This window comes from Bufo gargarizans, unplaced genomic scaffold (assembly GCF_014858855.1).
Source record: "Bufo gargarizans isolate SCDJY-AF-19 unplaced genomic scaffold, ASM1485885v1 original_scaffold_1766_pilon, whole genome shotgun sequence".
Classification (NCBI taxonomy): Eukaryota; Metazoa; Chordata; class Amphibia; order Anura; family Bufonidae; genus Bufo; species Bufo gargarizans.
The window spans coordinates 58,565-78,741 of record NW_025334504.1 but is presented as its reverse complement, the minus strand read 5'-3'; the positions used below and the strand labels follow the sequence as shown (position 1 = coordinate 78,741).

General features: G+C 39.6%; 1 protein-coding gene across 1 annotated transcript in view; it reads right to left on the bottom strand.

The window, feature by feature from the left end:
• Nucleotides 1-20,177, bottom strand: part of LOC122923585 (ATP-binding cassette sub-family C member 2-like) — a 92,578-nt gene that overhangs the window by 32,916 nt on the left and 39,485 nt on the right. The window contains exons 10-13 of the mRNA XM_044274440.1: nucleotides 12,550-12,717; nucleotides 12,135-12,318; nucleotides 1,460-1,583; nucleotides 1,218-1,335 (exon numbers count right to left, since the gene is read on the bottom strand). Coding sequence (XP_044130375.1) covers nucleotides 1,218-1,335; nucleotides 1,460-1,583; nucleotides 12,135-12,318; nucleotides 12,550-12,717 — 594 coding nt within the window. The remainder of the gene's footprint in view (nucleotides 1-1,217; nucleotides 1,336-1,459; nucleotides 1,584-12,134; nucleotides 12,319-12,549; nucleotides 12,718-20,177) is intronic.

Here is a 20,177-nt window from a genome sequence, read left to right as displayed (position 1 = left end):
TAACTTTTTACACTGAATAAAACCACTCACAGATATGGCACAGGTATATTGCGGACATGCTAGCGGCGATCTAGCCTTGCATGTCCGCATCCCTATAGGGTAAAAAGAGGTGACAGAATCCCTTTAACGGGTTTCTACCACTTAGGTGTCACATATTTAGCTGTCAGACACTAGCGATCCGCTAGTGTCTGCTCTGGCCAACCATCCTAATATAATTGCTTTTGGGGCGGTGGTTTGGCTAAAAAAACTACTTTTATTAATATGCTAATGAGCCTCTAGGTGCTATGGGGGCGTCATTAGCACCTAGAGGCTCCGTCTACCTTCAGAAACTGCCGCCGCCGAGCGCGTCCCTCCAGCCCGCCCATCTCCTCCTGAATGCGATCGTATGTATTCTGCGCATGCGCAGTGAATGTCTGACCGCTTCCTTGCTCAGACATCTCCACTGCGCCTGCGCGATGATGCCATAGTGCTCCGAGGAACAGGCGCAGTGGAGATGTCTGAGCAGGGAAGCTGTCAGACATTCACTGCGCATGCGCAGAATACAGGCGCTCACAAGGAGGATCGCATTCAGGAGGAGATGGGCGGGCTGGAGGGACGCGCTGGGCGGCGGCGGCAGTTTCTGAAGGTAGACGGAGCCTCTAGGTGCTAATGACGCCCCCATAGCACCTAGAGGCTCATTAGCATATTAATAAAAGTAGTTTTTTTAGCCAAACCACCGCCCCAAAAGCAATTATATTAGGATGGTTGGCCAGAGCAGACACTAGCGGATCGCTAGTGTCTGACAGCTAAATATGTGAAACCGAAGTGGTAGAAACCCTTTAAGCAGGGAGGAATCATGACTTCAAAAATTAAGAATATTCTAAAATACGAATATATGGCACTTGAATATAGTGCTATATATATTAGTTTTTTAGAATATTTGTCATTTTTTTCCATCCAAAGACATGATTCCTCCCTGCTTAAGTTGCTTGTGGGCCAATGACTCATTGGCCCACAAGCAAGAAGCAGGGAGGAATCATGTGTTCAGATGGAAAAAATGACGAATATTCGACATAACGAATATTTAGCACTATATTCTAAATATTTGCGAATTCTCGAAGTGGCCATATTCGAGATAAAAATTCACCATTCGAATATTCGTGCTCAACACTAGTGGAGACATGACCTGCTACTATGGGTGCTGCCTGAGAATGATTGCAGTACATTTGTATTTGTACCTTTCCAGTCTCCACCGTCTCCTTTTTAATCAGCTTTTGTCCTTTTGCAATTGTCTTCTCATCTTCTCCCTTGTTCTTTGCTACTTCCTTCAGTGACCTCCTTAAACTGCTATTCATACTGTATCACATAGTTGCAGGTAGAGAAGAAATCATAAATTACAGATTAGATGGCGTGCATAATCTATGCCATAATGTAAATTACAAATCCATCAAACTTTGTGTCCTAAATCAGTCAGACTCACCTGCTAAGCTTCCTCCTGTGTAGACTGTTTTCTCTCTTCAGTGTCATTGTCACAATGTCTTCTGCTACTTCGGGGGCTTGTTCTACGGGATCTTCACCATCATCTTCATCTGTATTGAGTAGTACTGCAAGAAAGACCAAGAGAAAATCAGATGAAGACTCGAAAATCTGTTACATAGAACCATAGTGCCCGCTTGTGGTAGAGTTCAGGTAAGAAAAAGGGGATGATATAATACAAAATGATGTCCTAGTCATGTGGAAGACCAAGTCAAGCCCCTTTTCAGGAGAGAGATAAAAGATAGTATGAGGGGACACAGGGGGTGGCCATTACATTGGATTGATCCATCAGATCAATCCAGGAAAGCCACAACAAAACGACAAAGCCACATAAGAGAGAGGAAAGATCAGAAGGAAAATAGAATCTTGAATGTTGAATTTGAACATTGACGCTGGTTTCTTCCAGACAGATTCTCTGGTATAGTATACATTTTTGTCTGTATATTAGGCAACTGATTGCCATATACACCTATACATATTTATTCAAATAGACCACATTGTTCTTTGTAGGATCTAGATTGATTTGAGACAATTGTACCTGCAGCATCAATTGAGTCTTTTTAATATAGGTAGATTAATCTATACAATTGATATATATACAGTCGTGGCCAAAAGTTTTGAGAATGACACAAATACTAGTTTTCACAAAGTTTGCTGCTAAACTGCTTTTAGATCATTGTTTCAGTTGTTTCTGTGATGTAGTGAAATATAATTACACGCACTTCATACGTTTCAAAGGCTTTTATCGACAATTACATGACATTTATGCAGACTCAGTATTTGCAGTGTTGGCCCTTCTTTTTCAGGACCTCTGCAATTCAACTGGGCATGCTCTCAATCAACTTCTGGGCCAATTCCTGACTGATAGCAACCCATTCTTTCATAATCACTTCTTGGAGTTTGTCAGAATTAGTGGGTTTTTGTTTGTCCACACGCTTCTTGAGGATTGACCACAAGTTCTCAATGGGATTAAGATCTGGGGAGTTTCCAGGCCATGGACCCAAAATGTCAACGTTTTGGTCCCTGAGCCACTTAGTTATCACTTTTGTCTTATGGCACGGTGCTCCATTGTGCTGGAAAATGCATTGTTCTTCACCAAACTGTTGTTGGATTGTTGGAAGAAGTTGCTGTTGGAGGGTGTTTTGGTACCATTCTTTATTCATGGATGTGTTTTGGGGCAAAATTGTGAGTGAGCCCACTCCCTTGGATGAGAAGCAACCCCACACATGAATGGTCTCAGGATGCTTTACTGTTGGCATAACACAGGACTGATGGTAGCGCTCACCTTTTTTTCTCCAGACAAGTCTTTTTCCTGATGCCCCAAACAATCAGAAAGAGGCTTCATCGGAGAATATGACTTTTCCCCATCAATCTGTCCCTGATGTTTTTTTCAGAGAGAAGTGGCTTCTTTGCTGCCCTTCTTGACACCAGGCCATCTTCCAAAAGTCTTCGCCTCACTGTGCGTGCAGATGCGTTCACACCTGCCTGCTGCCATTCCTGAGCAAGCTCTGCACTGGTGGCACTCCGATCCCGCAGCTGAATCCTCTTTAGGAGACGATCCTGGCGCTTGCTGGACTTTCTTGGACGCCCTGAAGCCTTCTTAACAAGAATTGAACCTCTTTCCTTGAAGTTCTTGATGAGCCTATAAATTGTTGATTGAGGTGCACTCTTAGTAGCCACAATATCCTTGCCTGTAAAACCATTTTTATGCAACCCAATGGTGGCTGCACGCATTTCTTTGCAGGTCACCATGGTTAACAATGGAAGAACAATGATTTCAAGCATCACCCTCCTTTTAACAGGTCAAGTCTGCCATTTTAACGAGTTAACAAGACGATTACTGAAATGATTTCAGTAGGTCCTTTAATGACAGCAATGAAATGCAGTGGAAAGGTTTTTTGGGGATTAAGTTAATTTTCATGGCAAAGAAGGACTATGCAATTCATCTGATCACTCTTCATAACATTCTGGAGTATATGCAAATTGCTATTATAAAAACTTAAGCAGCAACTTTTCCAATTTCCAATATTTATGTAATTCTCAAAACTTTTGGCCATGACTGTACAATTGTGTGATCTCCAGAGAACTGATTATAGTTCTAGTCATATAGTCGAATTGAATTGATATCTATTACATCACATGGTAAAAGCCTAACTTTACTTTAAATCAGGAAAATCTGTTCGCGGCGAGAAATCAAGTGTCAATCTTAAGTTTTCTTTTTTGTCTGTTATTACTAAGATACCACTTTGATTATGTATTAAATCTACATCCTATAGGTTATTTTGTTTTATTGATTGCATATAAATTGATTATTCTTGAATTGCCACTTGTTTTCTATCGTATGATATTAGATTTTTTTTTATTATTGCACTGAAATATTATTAATAAATATATATATATATATATATATATATATATATATATTGTATACAACTGTCTTCCTTTTGTGTTCAACTTAGCAAAGATCACAAGCTCTTGTTAGCTTTTTATTTGTGAAAAATAGGTTGGAATCTCCTCCATTATAGATCCTAACTTGTTTACATAAATAAATTAAACTGTTTATCAGAGCAGTATAAACATTCTGACTTAAATGAAGGCACTGCTGAGATCTGTCTAAGCTGACAAAAAAAGGGTAATTGTGCAAATTATATATATTGTTGTTACTCTAAAGTTTCTAGACGTTAATTGGTTATTGTAAAATAAGTGCAAAATTTAAAATGTCTGAGATCAACAGTTTTGCTGGCAAAATGCTTCAGTCTGAAGTAGAAGCTGCGGCTGGTATGCATGATGTAGATATTAGAGAATTAGTCAAATTTCAAGTGATGTCTTTTATTCAAGAAAAATTGGGAATAAAAGAGGATATAAATGACTGGGCAGTTAGACTGCAGAGAAAAGTTTCAGAATATATACAGGATATTTGGTCTGATAAATCAGGGTTTGCAGGTTTTCTCTATCGCATTGTTGACGCTAAAACAAAGAAGGATAAAAATCTACTGGTGCTCTGATCATGGCCAGAATTTCTTTATCTGATTTGTGAATTGGCAGAACAATAAATAAAGCGAAGCCTAAAAACAGCCAGAAGGCTGATAAAATTGATCAGTTACAAAAAGAGATAAATAAATTTGAAATTGAGTCTGCTCAAATGGAGCAATTGTCTGCTAAAATGTCAGAATATTGTGACAGAGATTACCAGAATACCAGAAACCAACAATAGAGAAATGATCCAGGGTCTAAAAAAGGATTTGGATCAAGTTTCTAATGAGACGTTAGAATGTAATAAGTCAAAATTGGATCTGGAAAAAGAATGTGAAAGTCTGTATAATGCTAATATAAGATTGCAACAGGAGTTAAATAGCCAGGATGCAGCATCTCTGCAGTTCAGACAGGAAAAACCCACTAGTAGTGTAAGGCCTCTTTCACACGGGGCGTTGCATGTGAGGGCTGGATAGGATGCGGGTGCGTTGCGGTAAAATCGTGCGATTTTGCCTGCAAGTGGGGTGAGTTTTGTATGCAATTGCGTTGCGTTCTTCAGTTTTTCCCGTGCGAGTGCAATGCATTTTGCATGCACGTGAGAAAAAATTGAATGCGGTACCCAGACCCGAACCCGGACTTCTTCACTGAAGTTCAGGTTTGGTTTAGGTATTCTGTAGATTTTAATATTTTCCCTTATAACATGGTTATAAGGGAAAATAATAGCATTCTTTATACAGAATGCTAAGTAAATTAGGGATTGAGGGGTTAAAAAATAAAAAAAATTATAATTAAACTCACCTCATCCACTTGTTCGCGCTGCCCGGCTCGACTTCTTTCTTCTTCTTTGAGGACCTGGGAGGAAAAGGACCTTTGGTGACGTCACTGCGCTCATCACATGGTCCATCACCATGGAGATGGACCACGTGATGAGCGCAGTGACGCCACCAAAAGTCCTTTTCCACCCAGGTCCTCAAAGAGAGCCGAGCAGCGAGAACAAGTGGATGCTTGCTTGCGGATGCTTGTGATTTTCACGTATCCCCATTCACTTCTATGGGGCCTGCATTGCATGAAAAACGCACAATATAGAGCTTTCTGCAATTTTCACGCAATGCACAAGTGAAAGTAGGCTCCCCCTGTCTGGTGCTGTTAGGGTTAACTCCCTGACTGGCTGTGGTCACTTGGGTTTTATCTCCTGTGGCTTCCTGGCTGGAGTCAGTTGTACTTCAGCTGTCGTTGGTGCTAGAGCTCTGCTCCAGTCCAGGGTATTCTATCTGCCCAGTCCTTGAGTGCCACCTTGTAGGATATCAACGTCATCTGCAATGTCATTCCTTTGTCTCCCTTGCATCCCCTATGTACCCTACCTCACATGTTATATGTTTGGTGTGGGTTTATGTTCAGGGTTTGTTGTACGTCTTGTTTGTTATTACATGTCTGGGATGTTGTTGGTGTTTGTCCCTGCATGTGTGCAAGATGTTTCCCTGTGTGTGTTGTCCCTCCGGAAGGGGGTTGGTTTCCCAGAGGGGTGAACCATAAGTCTGCATGCAGTGCTGCCTGGGGCTGCCGTGCACCTTGCTGTTTGGGGCCCAGGCAGTATCAGGAGTGCTGGATACCTGTGTGTGGTGTTGTTTGTACGGTGTCCTATTAGGTGTGTGGGCACCTGTACTTATGCATGGGTTCCAGTCGTGGTGGCTGCGGCAGGTAAGTGTGTTTCTGGTGTTCTTACCTGCCGACTCTGTTGCTGCATATGGTCTTTTCCTTTCCCTGCTGCTAGGCCATTTGAGACTCCTGTTCATCCGTGTCTGTGAAGAACAGGTCGACTCTCCCCTGCTCCTTTGTGAGGGATTCTCAGGAAGACTCAGGGCCAAAGGTTTCCATCCTACCATCAAGGTCCGCTCATACAGTTAGGAGTTAGGGAGAGGATTAGGGACGCAATAGGAGGTGACCTGCTCCCTGATCTCGGCGCCCTGGACTAGCTGCTTCCTCTTTATACCTGACATTGTACGGTGGGGGTTTTTCCCCAGTCCCCACCGTGACACAAATTTATTTTAAAGAACATTCTCTTCCTAAGTTAAAACCCATCTCTCCTCCTAAGCCCCCCAAAAGTTTGTCACAGAAAGTCAATCAGCCTATGGTTGACATGACAGGGGTTATCAAGTTTTGAAAAGAAAATGTGGGTCTCTTTACTAAGAAAGGATCACCTTCTATAGTAAATCATATAGAAACCTATGAAGAGGCAAATGGGACCCTACATTTAGAACGTGATAAGCAGAAAATTGAATTCATTTACTGGGTGTTTGAGCCATAACACAGGTATTTCTTTAATTTTCTCTATGATATGGGCATAGATACCTGGTCAGAGGTTGTTTCAGAAATAAAAACAGAGTTCGGTCCTTATAGGTCAGCTACTGGTGCAAGAAGGGCCATATTTTCCCTGAAATTTCAATCCAATTAGAGTCCCAGGGAATTATAGTCTGTTCTCAAGAATGCCTATAGTTTGGCAGAGCTCACGATAATAATGGCATGATTAATGCCGAATTCCACTCTAACCTGCATGCCAAGACCATTGAACACAGGATCCGTGTGATGATGTACCTTTCTAGGATCTAACATATTTGATACAAATAAAAGACTAATATGGTCTAGGTCCAGTAACTCTGCGAATTTTAACATCCCGCAAGTTAACAAGATCAGACGTGGAGGTAGATCCTTTTCGGCTCAAGGGGCCAGATTTTGGAACCACCTACCTCTGGCCCTGAAAATGATTCCCAGTCTTCTCTCATTCAGACGTGCACTGAAACCCTTTCTTTTCAAACAGGCGTTTGATCTTCCTATATAACACTTATTTGGTTTATATAATTTTGGGGGTTTTCTTAAATCTTAGTCTATAAATTCACGGTTGGTAATGTTCTTTTACTTTAAAGATACTTTTTCCCCACGTTTATTAAATTGTTTTCTTCACATTCTCTATATCTCGTCTGAACCCTTTAAACCTTGAGATCCCTTCCTTCCTCCCCTTTTTTTTTTGACTCTCCATTTGATAAGTGCTAGGAAATTGGTCTCTGGAATAGGTGCCTTATTCTCTAGGCCTTTGTGGCCCATGGCAAAGTGTCATGCCTTCTTTTTTTCCTCCCTGTTGAATTAGTCAGCTAAGCGCATCGAGGCCTGAAGGGTAAGACTGCGTGTACACAAGACTATACATCATCATCATAGAAAGATTGATGGACTTAGTTCCAGGAAAGACAATACCTTTCCTTTATCCAGACTTCTTTCACATTAAAAATATATTTTGATGGACATGATATTTCTTCTGACCTTTTTCCCAGTTATGTCTAAAGTTGTGCACTTGACTAACATGGGAAAAAGGGGGGGGGGGGGGGGATTTGTCAGATATATTAAGCAGAATAGGAATCAATGTTATCAAAGCCTCTATACGGATTACATTTAAAGATGGGTATATGGACATTCTGGTAGCCATCTTGTCTGTTTTCTGAAAGGGCAGTGTGAGTTCAAGCTTTCTCAAGACAGAAAATCACTGACTAAAAAGTTAGGAATGCTTGCCTAAACAATTCCCAGGTTGTAAATTGGATGGGGGAGGTAAAGATGTACCATAAAACATGCAGGCCCCTGCAAAACCATGGACTGATGTGCTAAAAAAATAAATAAAATCATCCCAATTTATAGAAGAGGATACACTTTATATGCATTGTATGGAGTATATAGCTATAAAGTGATTATATTGTGCATTATATATTTTATCCTACACGTTATGTTCTAAGAAACTGAAATCAATTAGAATTAATTTTTGGTAATCAAAATATATTCATGGTGTGTTGAATTAGGTCAGGTTTCCAATATAGACTTGTTATGTGTGTGAACAAGAATGGTTGAAGTTAATTACTACATGTCTAAAGAATGCACAGATAAGGAGATACCAGAGCCTGCAGAGGGAGTACAAACTGGCCCCATATCTGGAGAAACTCCCCAATCCAAAAGACCGACAGATCCTGAGCTGGTACAGACTGAGCACCCACAGCCTGCTCATTGAATCGGGGCGTCACCGACAGAGGTACATGCCCAGTGAGAGCAGACTGGGCCAGCAGTGCAACCAGGAGGCCGTGGAGGATGAGGCTCATTTCCTGCTGTGGTGCCCCAAATACTCAGCAGTGAGGGAGACTCACTTCAGGAGACTGTCTGATCTCTGCCCAGACTTCACCTCCATGGAGGAGGAAGAGAGACTCTCGATACTGCTAGGGGAAGAGGAGAACACAGCGGCCACAGCAGCACAATATATTACTGCCTGCCATAGACTGAGAGGAGCCTGATATACCATAGACTCCTACACCCCCACCCTGTATATGTCCCTATCCCCCAACCCTACCCAATTATTTCCCTAAAATGTATTTAGTCCTGCCAATAAAGCTTATTGGATTTGATTTGATTTGATAAGGAGATACGTGTCCTGTGAAAGAGCTTGTCTCAAATTGTATATCGTTCTAGTTGATTAAATGTCTGACAGTAGCAAGCCTAATTGTCATTCTTATCTATATTTATAGCATTGTCCTAGATTTAGATAAAAGATAGTATGAGGGGAAACAGCGGGAGGCCATTACATCATATCGATCCATCAGATCAATCCAGGAAAGCCACAACAAGATGACAAAGCCACATAAGAGAGAGGAAAGATCAGAAGGAAAATATAACCTTGAATCCAATTTGAACATTGACGCTGGTTTCTTCCAGACAGATTCTCTGGTATAGTATACATTTTTGTCTTTATATTAGGCAACTGATTGCCATATAAACATGTACATATTTATTCAAACAGACCATATTGTTCTTTGTAGGATCTAGATTGATTTGAGACAATTGTACCTGCAGCATCAATTGAGTCTTTTCAATCTAGGGAGATTAATCTATACAATTGATATATATACAATTGTGTGATCTCCAGAGAACCGATTATAGTTCTAGTCATATAGTCTAATTGAATTGATATATATTACATCAGATGGTGAAAGCCTAACTTTACTTTGAATCAGGAAAATCTGTTCGCTGTGAGAAATCAAGTGTCAATCTTAAGTTTTCTTTTGTGTCTGTTATTACTAAGATACCAGTTTGATTATATCTACATCCTATAGGTTATTTTGTCTTATTGATTGCATATACTGTATTTTTCGCCCCCATAAAAAGCACTTTCTTTCCCCCAAAAGTGGGGGTAAAATGGCACTGTCACCGGGCCCCCCACATAGCAGTAGTCATATGTAAAGTGCAGGCAATCCATATGTAAAGTGTAGGCAATCCATATGTAAAGTATAGAAATCCTCTGCGGTAGCGCAATCCACCTATTACTCACTATGAAACTTCCGTACTAGCAGGCAGGCTGGCCGGTCACTCACTTTGTCACTCGCATGCTCCACCTGCTTCATTAATAAAGTGGAAGGAGTGACCGGCCAGCCTGCCTGTTAGTACGGGAGTTTCATAGTGAGTACTAGGTGGATTGCGCTACCGCAGAGTATTGCTATACATGGATTGCCTACACTTTACATATGAATATCGCTATGTGCGGGGCCCGGTGTAATAGAGTACAGTGACTGCAGCGGACCCCACCGCGATTTCAACACCATTTGCCGGCCTCCACCTCCTGTATTGGGGGTCACTATTTACACAGGGACACTGTTATGGAGGGGGAGTATGTGAATGACACATATATAGCATAAGATGCTATATATGTGTCATCCACAGATCCCCCCATAGCAGTGTCATCCACAGATCCCCCCCATAACAGTGTCATCCACAGATCCCCCCCATAACAGTGCCATCCACATACCACCATTAGATCAAACCCGACTAAAAGCACACCTTTAGGTTTAAAATCATTTTTTTCTTATTTTCCTCCTCTAAAACCTAGGTGCATCTTGATTATTCTTTAATTGCCACCAATTTTCTATCATATTATATATATATATATTTTTATTATTGCACTGAAATATTATTAATAAATAAATATATATATATATATATATATATATATATTGTATACAACTTTCTTCCTTTTGTCTTCAACTTAGCACAAATCACTAGCTCTTGTTAGCTTTTTATTTGGGGAAAATAAGTTGGAATCTCCTTGATTATAGATCCTAACTTGTTTACATAAATAAATTAAACTGTTTATCAGAGCAGTACAAGCATTCTGATAGTTATCCCCTGTCCTGTGGATCTGGGGTAACTTTTACCTATCAGAATACACCATTAAACCAAAGAATAGTAAGGTATACATAATCCTGGCTCAGTGTGGTATATAAATTGCATATAATAATGCGAATGCTTAAATAGGACCTGTCACCGCTCCTGACCTGTCTGTTTTAATAGCTTCATGCATTCCACATGTAATAACAATTCTAGAGTATCTATTTTATGGCTCTATGTTGTGTCATTCCTTTATTATTTCTACTAGAAGTTATAAATAAATTGCTAGCAGTCTGCAGTAAGGGTACAGAGGGGTGGTACCCAGTGGGAGGTGTGTCCCTGCACAGTCTCGCTCTATCCAATCAGTGCTGCCATTGTCAGACTGTGCAGGGACTCTCCCTCCAAATGGTTACCTCCTCTCTGTACTCTTACTGCAGACTGCTAGCAATTCATTCATAACTTCTAGTAGAAATAATAAAGGAACGACACAACATAGAGCCAAAGGAATAGATGTCCCAGAATTGTTATTACATGGGGAATGCATGAAGCTATTAAAACAGGCATGTCAGGAGCGGTGACAGGTCTTTCTTAACCCTCCTCTTATGTTAGGGTCAGAACCGACCTGTTTTCCGGTTTTGAATGTCTATAAGTATCACATAAATTTGTTTATTGCATCAAGATTTTTTTTTACTTTGTCAGGAACCTCTATTTAAACAATGTAATAGAAAAATAATCCTTTTCACTAAATTATAAAATACTGTGGTTAAAATTAAGACGTTTATGGTGTTAGGTTCAATTCTGACCCAGTTATAATATAGGATTATAGGATACTAATAAGTGCCAAAACTGAAATCATAAACACTCTCTCTGCTTAGTAACACTGACAGCCAATCCCCTCTCAACCCTGTGAGCTGTAGTTGGGGAGGGGCCTATCTCTTTGCCTGCTTGTCTGCTTCTCTAAATAAAGTAAAGAAACATAGGACCATTACATTTCAGAGTTGCTGACTTGCAGAGTAATCATCTCCAATATGCAGCATGGGAGGTATGCTATCAAAAGAAAGGTCTAAGGGTCACACCAAAAATATTAAAACCAATCTTTTCAAGGATAAAGAAGCCTAACAAGGTAACCAAGAGGTAAGAAACAAATTGGATGATAAATAATTGTTCAGAGGGTATTTTATGGCTGATTTAAGACAAGGGTCAAAACCGACCCGTTAACATCATGGATAGTAACAGAAAGCTAACATAAGAGGAGGGTTAAGTGGGAGACCTCTCTGTATCTCTACCTGGTCGCTGGCATTGAAAATACTATATTTTTTTTTTTTCACTTGCAGGATTTCTTTAAATACCAAGTCTAAATTAAAAGGATACAAATACATATGCATTTGACATGAATTGTATATGATCTGTAAAAGAAGATTTCATATCTACAATACAACTATAATCTAGATTGACTTTACCTGTAGGCTCTGACTCCTTGGTATTGTCTTGCTTAGCGTACGTCCTGAGGAACTCTGCAAAAGCTCCATTGTTTGCCAGTAATGTTTTATATGAGCCGGTCTCAGTAACACCACCATTCACCAACACCACAATCTCATCGGTGTGTTTCAGAAAGTTTACACCATGAGTGACCAGGACGCGGGTCTGGGAAGAGAGGAGGAGAGATAAGCATACAAACACGCAAAATATAGAATGATGTGCTACATCAGACTAGTACTGTCGGATCACATATAATGACCATAAAGTGATACAGCCCTGCGCTTTCGCACATTTGAGGTGGGTGTTATTATAATGTTGGCTGATTCTTATGAATTGATATTTCCATTTATACACTGGTTTACATCACAGAATAGAGCTGTATGGTCTTCAGTTTACCTTGTTTTTTAGTAAACCATTGGGGCCAACCACCTTCTCGAATATGTGTTTTCCCACGTGAGCGTCAATAGCAGAGAGAGGGTCATCAAGGATGTAGATGTCCGTATTCTGATATACTGCCCGAGCCAGGCTCACCCGCTGCTTCTGTCCTCCACTCAGGTTTATTCCCTATAGGATATACATTCAAAAATGATATAATAGAAAAATAGCTCCTGGGTGGGGATTCATGTGTCCTAACAGGACACATGGAAAAAATATGTCATGAAGGGAGTAACAAAACAGCACCCACATAATAGTGCCTAATAATACCTAATAAAAAGTCAAAATATAGATATACTGCTGGATAATTAAAACAGCCATATAGTGCGCAAATAATAGCATCATTCAGTGTCTACAAAATACTGTCATATAGTGTACAAGGAACAGTATCATAAAAGTGCTCAAAGAATAGTCCTTTACACAGGGAAATACACAGATCTCACAGGGCCCCATTGCAAAATTTAGTATGGTCTCCCTGCCCCACCCAATTTCACAGTACGTGTCCGTCAATCCCTCCCAGGCAATGCAGAATGAAAAGCACAATGCCCCTGATTTCAGGTGAATTTTTATTTTTAACTTCTATCAGTAAAGTGGAACAGTAAATTTACTGCTTCCCATTAGAGATGAGCGAATCAAAGTTGACAAAGTGGAATTCGATCCGAATTGCAAGAAAAATTATATTCGTACCAAAGTCGAATTTCCTCTTGCTTCATCAAAACGAATTGTATTTTTTCTAAAATGGCTGCTGCACGTGTTCGAACTAGTGATGAGCGGCAGGGGTCATATTCGAATTTGCGAAATTTAGCAAATATTTTGTAGAATATTCGTCCAATATTCACAAATTCGAATATTTGTTATAGTCTACGATTTTTTTTACTTGAAAAATCAGCAAGGTAATGATCATGTATTATGCAAATTTTTGTAATGCAAATTTTTTGTGCTAATTTTTCAACTTACAACTTTAAGACAAAGAAGATTATAGCACTATATTAGCTAAATTGCTATAACTTTGTTTTTTCAAATATTCGTAATATTCTAAAACAAGAATATATAGCAATATAGCGAATATAAAAAACAAAAAACTAATATAGAGCAATTTAGCTAATATAGTGCTATAATCTTCTTTGTCTAATAGTTGTAATTTTTTTCTGATCTGAATTTCAGATTGAAAAAAAAAGACAACTATAAAAAAAAGATTATAGCACTATATTAGCTAAATTGCTCTATATTCGTTTTTTTCCCCGAATATTCGCTATATTGCTATAACTTCATTTTTTCGAATATTCGTAATATTCTAAAACAAGAATATATAGCAATATAGCGAATATTCGAAAAAAACGAATATAGAGCAATTTAGCTAATATAGTGCTATAATCTTCTTTGTCTAATAGTTGTAAGTTTAAAAATTCACAATAAAAATTAGCATTACAAAAATTCGCAAACAACACTACTTCTAAAGTCAAATATACTGCAGCCTTCTCATTAGCCCACAAGCTAGAAGCAGGGAGGGATCATGTGTACTGATTAAAAAAAAAATTGAATATTCAAAATTACGAATATATATCACTATATTCGAAAGATTCATGAATTTTTGAAGTACCTATATTCGCGATAAAAATTCGAATATTCGTGATCAACACTACTAAAGAACACTCCAAACTCCAAAAGTATGCTGACTTCCTGCAAGCAGGCAGCAATGCCATCCCACATGTACGAGGACTAGCGGTACTGAACGATTATCTAGAAAACCACAGGATGCTAACTAAGCTACCTGAAGAAGTGGCTTCTAGATGGTATTGCTATGTGACTGAACAGTTAGATCTAGATAAGGACTTCCCAAGTTTTAAAGAAGTCTCTGGGTTCATCAATAGAGAAGCACGGATAGCATATATTCCAGTAACAGCATCTTACGTCTTAAAATCCTTAGGAAAGAAGGAAGGTCTGTGAGAGATATAAGATGTGCAAGAGCAACTAGCTTTGGAACCAACAAAGCAGCTAAAGGTCCAGATACCTACGAGAGCAAGTCCAAAGTCACTACTGGGATCAGTAGAGAGACAGAACCGACAAATCTTCAGACTACCTTCAAATATTATTCTGTGGAGAGAACCACTCCATACACAAGTGCCAACAATTGAAGGAGAAGTCCCCAGATAAAAAATAAATAAATTGTACTGGATAACCAACTGTGTTTTGGATGTCTAAGAAAAGGCTATGTTACTAAGAAGTGCAAGAAAAAGGCCACATGCAGCGTTTGCAAAGGACACCATCCTACACCACTACATGAAGACCGTCCAAAGAAAGATAAAACCTCAATACCTAAAGATACTGAGGTAGGAAAGAAAGTATCTATATTCTCTTGCAGAGTGAGGAAAGGAGAAAGCAATGTGCATTTCAAATCCTAAAAGGAGGAACAAGAAGGTATACGCCTATGCACTACTGGATGCCCAGAGTGATGTCACCTTCAATGATCAAGAAATCTTCAAGAAATTACAAGTGGCTACAGAACCAGTGAAGCTCAAACTCACCACAATGACGGGGAGAGACACATTAGTGAACAGTGAAAGGGTCAAAGGACTGAGAGTTAGAGGACTTCATTCAAACTTCACATTAGATCTACCTCCAGCTTATAGAAAAAACGATATACCTCTAGATCGAGATCGCATACCTACCTGTGAAACAGCCAATAAATGGGAGCACCTATCTGTCATATCTCATGAAACGTCCCCGCTGAAGGAGTTTGGTGTTGGACTGTTGATAGCTTACAATTGTCCCGAAGCCTTGGTACCACGAAAGGTAATCACAGGAGGAAATGGTGAACCCTACGCTGTTCAAACTGACTTAGGATGGGGTGTTGTTGGATGAAAACAGCAGATCGCAAACTCAAGACAGGTGGCAGGATTGTGTCATCGAATATCTGTCCAAGAGTTACCAACTGTAAGTCCAGCGAAAGTACTCAAGATCCTTGAATCCGACTTTACAGACATAAGTTCTAAAGAAGAGTGTATCTCAAGAAGACATAAAGTTCGTACACATTCTAGAAGAAAGTATTCAGCAGAATCAACAAGGTCATCTTGAAATGCCCTTACCTTTTAGAGAGCGTCCTCATCTGCCAAACAACATAAATCTTGCTCTAGTAAGATTTAAATGTTTGAAGAAAAGGTTGGGAACATATCCCAAACTCAAGAATGATTATTTGAAATTCATGGAAGGCATCCTCAAAGAAGGAAATGCAGAGAAAGTTAATAACCAACCTAAAGAAGGAGAAGTGTGGTACATCCCATATCAAGGTGTTTACCACTCAAATAAACCAGATAAGATTAGAGTAGTATTTGATTGCTCAGCAAATTACAATGGTGTTGCATTGAATGATCATCTACTAAATGGACCAGATCTTACAAACGATCTGCCTGGAGTACTCTGTAGATTCAGAAAGTATCCCGTAGCGGTCATGTGTGACGTTGAAAAGATTTTCCACCAGTTTAATGTGAAGAATGAAGATAGAGACTTCCTGAGGTTTCTATGGTGGGAAGATGGAGATACAGATACAGAGCCAGAAGAATATAGAATGAAAGTACACTTGTTTGGAGCAGCATTGTCTCCAGGTTGCGCCAATTATGGTATGAAGTATTGCTCATCAGCAGCAAATTTTCTATAGAAAAACTTTTATGTAGATGATGGTCGTATAAGTCCACAGAATCTGCAATCAAACTAGTGAAAGAAAGCCAAGAGTTATGCGCAAGAGGAAACTTGTGCCTTCACAAATTCATCTCAAACAACAGAGAGGTACTGGAATCCATCAGTGACTCTGAATGTGCAGCAACAATGAAGAATGTAGAACTCAATTATGATCATCTTCCAGTTCAGAACGTACTTGGATTGGGATGGAATGTAGAGAACGACAAGTTCTTCTATGAAGTATCTATGGAAGAGAAAGTTGCAACTAGACGAACCATTCTGGCATGTGCTCTGCAAACAAATGTGGATAGGGAAATGACTTCAAATAACATAAAATATTTAAAAATAAAAAATAATAATCTTGATCAAGGAGGACGAGGTCCATATGGAGTAGGAGGTTGAGGAGGCAGTGGACGTGGCGGTGTAGGTGGAAGCGGCGGTGGAGGAGGAGGAGAATGTAGCATACACTGGTTTTTGGTTTTAATTTATTTTTTTACATTAGGGTACACCCCAAAACATTGGGAAATATAACCTGTGATAACCCCCTCCAGCCGTGCTAAACAAACGTTCAGACAATACACTGGCTGCAAGGCAGGCCAACACCTCCAAGGCATGAAGGGCAAGCTCAGGTCATGTGCCCAATTTGGAGACCCAGAAGTTGAAGGGGGAAGACCCATCAGCAGGGCCGTCTTTAATATTGATTGGACCCTGTGCAAGAATTTACTTGTGCCCCCTGGATCCCGCCTTCACACACCCTAGCATGCAATCACGCCCTCCACCACAACACACACAAAAAAAAAATCCACACACCTCGTAGAGTAGTGAACTACTACTGCAGTATTATTTATTTAGGGACTGTAAGGCCTCATGCACACGACTGTGCCGTTTTTTGCGGTCCGCAAAAAACGGAAGCCGCCCGTGTGCCTTCTGCAATTTGCGTAACGGAATGGGCGTCCCATTGTAGACATGCCTATTCTTGTCCGCAAAACTGACAAGAATAGGACATGTTCTATTTTTTTGGCGGGGCCACGGAACGGAGCAATGGATTTGGACCCAAACAACGGCCATGTGCATGAAGCCTAAGCACATGCAGTCTCATAAGTGGTCCACACCACACCCCTGCCTTGCAGCCTCACAGGAATACAGGACCAGTATCTGTACACGTATGTATGGCATAATTGGGATGCACATCACACATGACATGACACAGGTCTTTACCAGGCTGCAGGCCAGCAGACACATTATTATTGCCACATGTGTCACATGCCACTACTGACTATACAGCCATTCAGAGTTCAGACAGTTCACAATTCCACTTCCTTCAGAAAAGCGAGCCTGCCGTGCACTCCAGCGACTTACAGATAAAGGGAGTGGCGTTGCTATGGCTGGTGTCACCCTTTGCTCAGGGGGGCCCTCATGGTGTGGTGTGGAGTGGTCATTTTTACTAATGAATATAGTTTAACCGTTTATGTGCAAAAGAGAAAAAAAGAAGTCACTATGTCAGCTCCAATCAGATATCTGCACATAGACCAAGAGTCTTGGTCTATGTGCAGATATCTGATTGGAGCTGACTTCTTTTTTTCTCTTTTGCACATAAATGGTTAAACTATATTCCTTAGTAAAAAATGACCATTCCACACCACACCATGAGGGCCCCCCTGAGCAAAGATTAGTAAATGTGGCCGGTGAATTTCACCCGAGAATGTAACAGACAAATTAGTGAAATTTATTTACCTGTCTACTAGGTATAGCAGTGGTATATCACACTCAAAAATTTGTGAATTTCACCTGAAAATGTAATAGACAAATTAGTGAATTTTTTTAACTGTCTAATAGGTATAGCAGGGGTATATCACAGCCCAAAATTGGTGACTTTCACCCAAAAAGTAACAGACAAATTAGTGATTTTTTTTTACCTGTCTACTAGGTAGAGCAGGGGTATATCACACCCAAAAATTGGTGAATTTCACCCGAATATGTAACAGACAAATGAATATTTTTTTTTTTACATGTCTACTAGGTATAGCAGTGGTATATCACAAATTAGTGAAATGACATAAAATAAAATATGTACAAATTGAAAAAATAATCTTGATTTATGAGGTGGAGGTCCATATGGAGTAGGAGTTTGAAGAGGCGGTGGATGTAGCGTTGTAGGTGAAAGCGGCGAGGTGAGGAGGAGAAGGTAGCCAACACTGGTTTTCATTTTTTTTATTTTTTTCTTAGGGTATACTCCAAAAGAGTGGGAAATATCCAAAATACAACAATGAGCAATTGCGCTGTAGTATAACAATGGCTTGGTAAGGCCAGTATACATGTTTATTCTGCACAAGGTACGGACAAGTCCTGCATGCATGTATTTTACACTGACAGATGGAGCAAAGGCCGCAGATTTATTATTTTGCCCAAAATGGGTGTTTCTTTAATAACAGAATAGAACACCAGTATCTAATGCCTGTATCTCACACTGACAAATGCAGCAAAGGCTGCAAAATATGTTTTTTGCCCAAAATGTTTTTTGTTTTTTTTTACAGAATAGAACACCAGTATCTAATGCATGTATTTCACACTGACAAATGCAGCAAAGGCCGCAGATGTATTATTTTGCCCAAAATAGGTGTTTTTTTTTTTAATAACAGAATAGAACAACAGTATCTAACGTGTGTATCTCACACTGACAGATGCAGCAAAGGCCGCAAAATTAAGTTTTTGGCCCAAAATGGGTGCTTTTTTAATAACAGAATAGAACACCAGTATCTAACGCGTGTATCTCACACTGACAGATGCAGCAAAGGCTGCAAAATTAGTTCTTTTGCCAAAAATTGGGGTTTTTTTAATAACAGAATAGAACACCAGTATCTAATGCGTATATCTCACACTGACAGATGCAGCAAAGGCTGCACAATTAGTTTTTTGCGCAAAACTTTTTTTTTTTTTTTAATAACATAATAGAACACCAGTATCTAACGTGTGTACTCAGCATGGGCCCCAGATGTAGGGGATTGCCCAAAACTTTTTTTTTTTTTAAACCCAGAATATTATTGCAGCATTTCAAGCTTGTATCTCACACTGACAGATGCAGCAAAGGTTGCAAAATTAAGTTTAATATCAGAATAGAACACCAGTATCTAATGCATGTATCTCACACTGACAGATGGAGCAAAGGCTGTAAATTTAGTTTTTTGTCCAAAATTGGTGTGTTTTTTTTAAACCAAGAAAATTATTGAAGTATTTCAAGCTTGTATTTCACACTGACAAATGCTGCAAATACACCAGATGTAAGGTATTGCCAAAAATGGGTTTTCTTTTAAAACCAGAAAATTATTAAAGTATTTTAAACTTGTATGTCACACTAACAAATGCAGCATCAGCCCCAGATGTAGATGATTGCCAAAAATGGGTGTTTTTATAAACCCAGAATATTATTGCAGCATTTCAAGCTTGTATCTCACACTGACAGATGCTGCAAATTAAGTATTTTGCCCAAAATGGCTGCAACAGGAGCTCCACCAGAAGCACCACAACCGGGGCCACTTCCCTTATTTGACGCTCTCCTCATATTTCTCAAATTTAGGATCTTGCCCAAAATGGGTGTTTTTTCAATAACATAATAAAACACTAGTAACTAACAAGTGTATCTCACACTGACAGATGCAGCAAGGGCTGCAAATTTTGTTTTTTGTCCAAAATATTTTTTTTTTTTAAACCAAGAAAATTATTTAAGTATTGCAAGCTTGTCTTACACACTGACAAATGCTGCAAAGTCACTAGATGTAGGGTATTGCCAAAAATGGGTGATTTTTTTTAAACCCAGAATATTATTGCCGTATTTCTAGCTTGTATGTCACACTAACAAATGCAGCATAGGCCATAGATGTAGGGTATTGCCAAAAATTGGTGTTTTTTTAAACCCA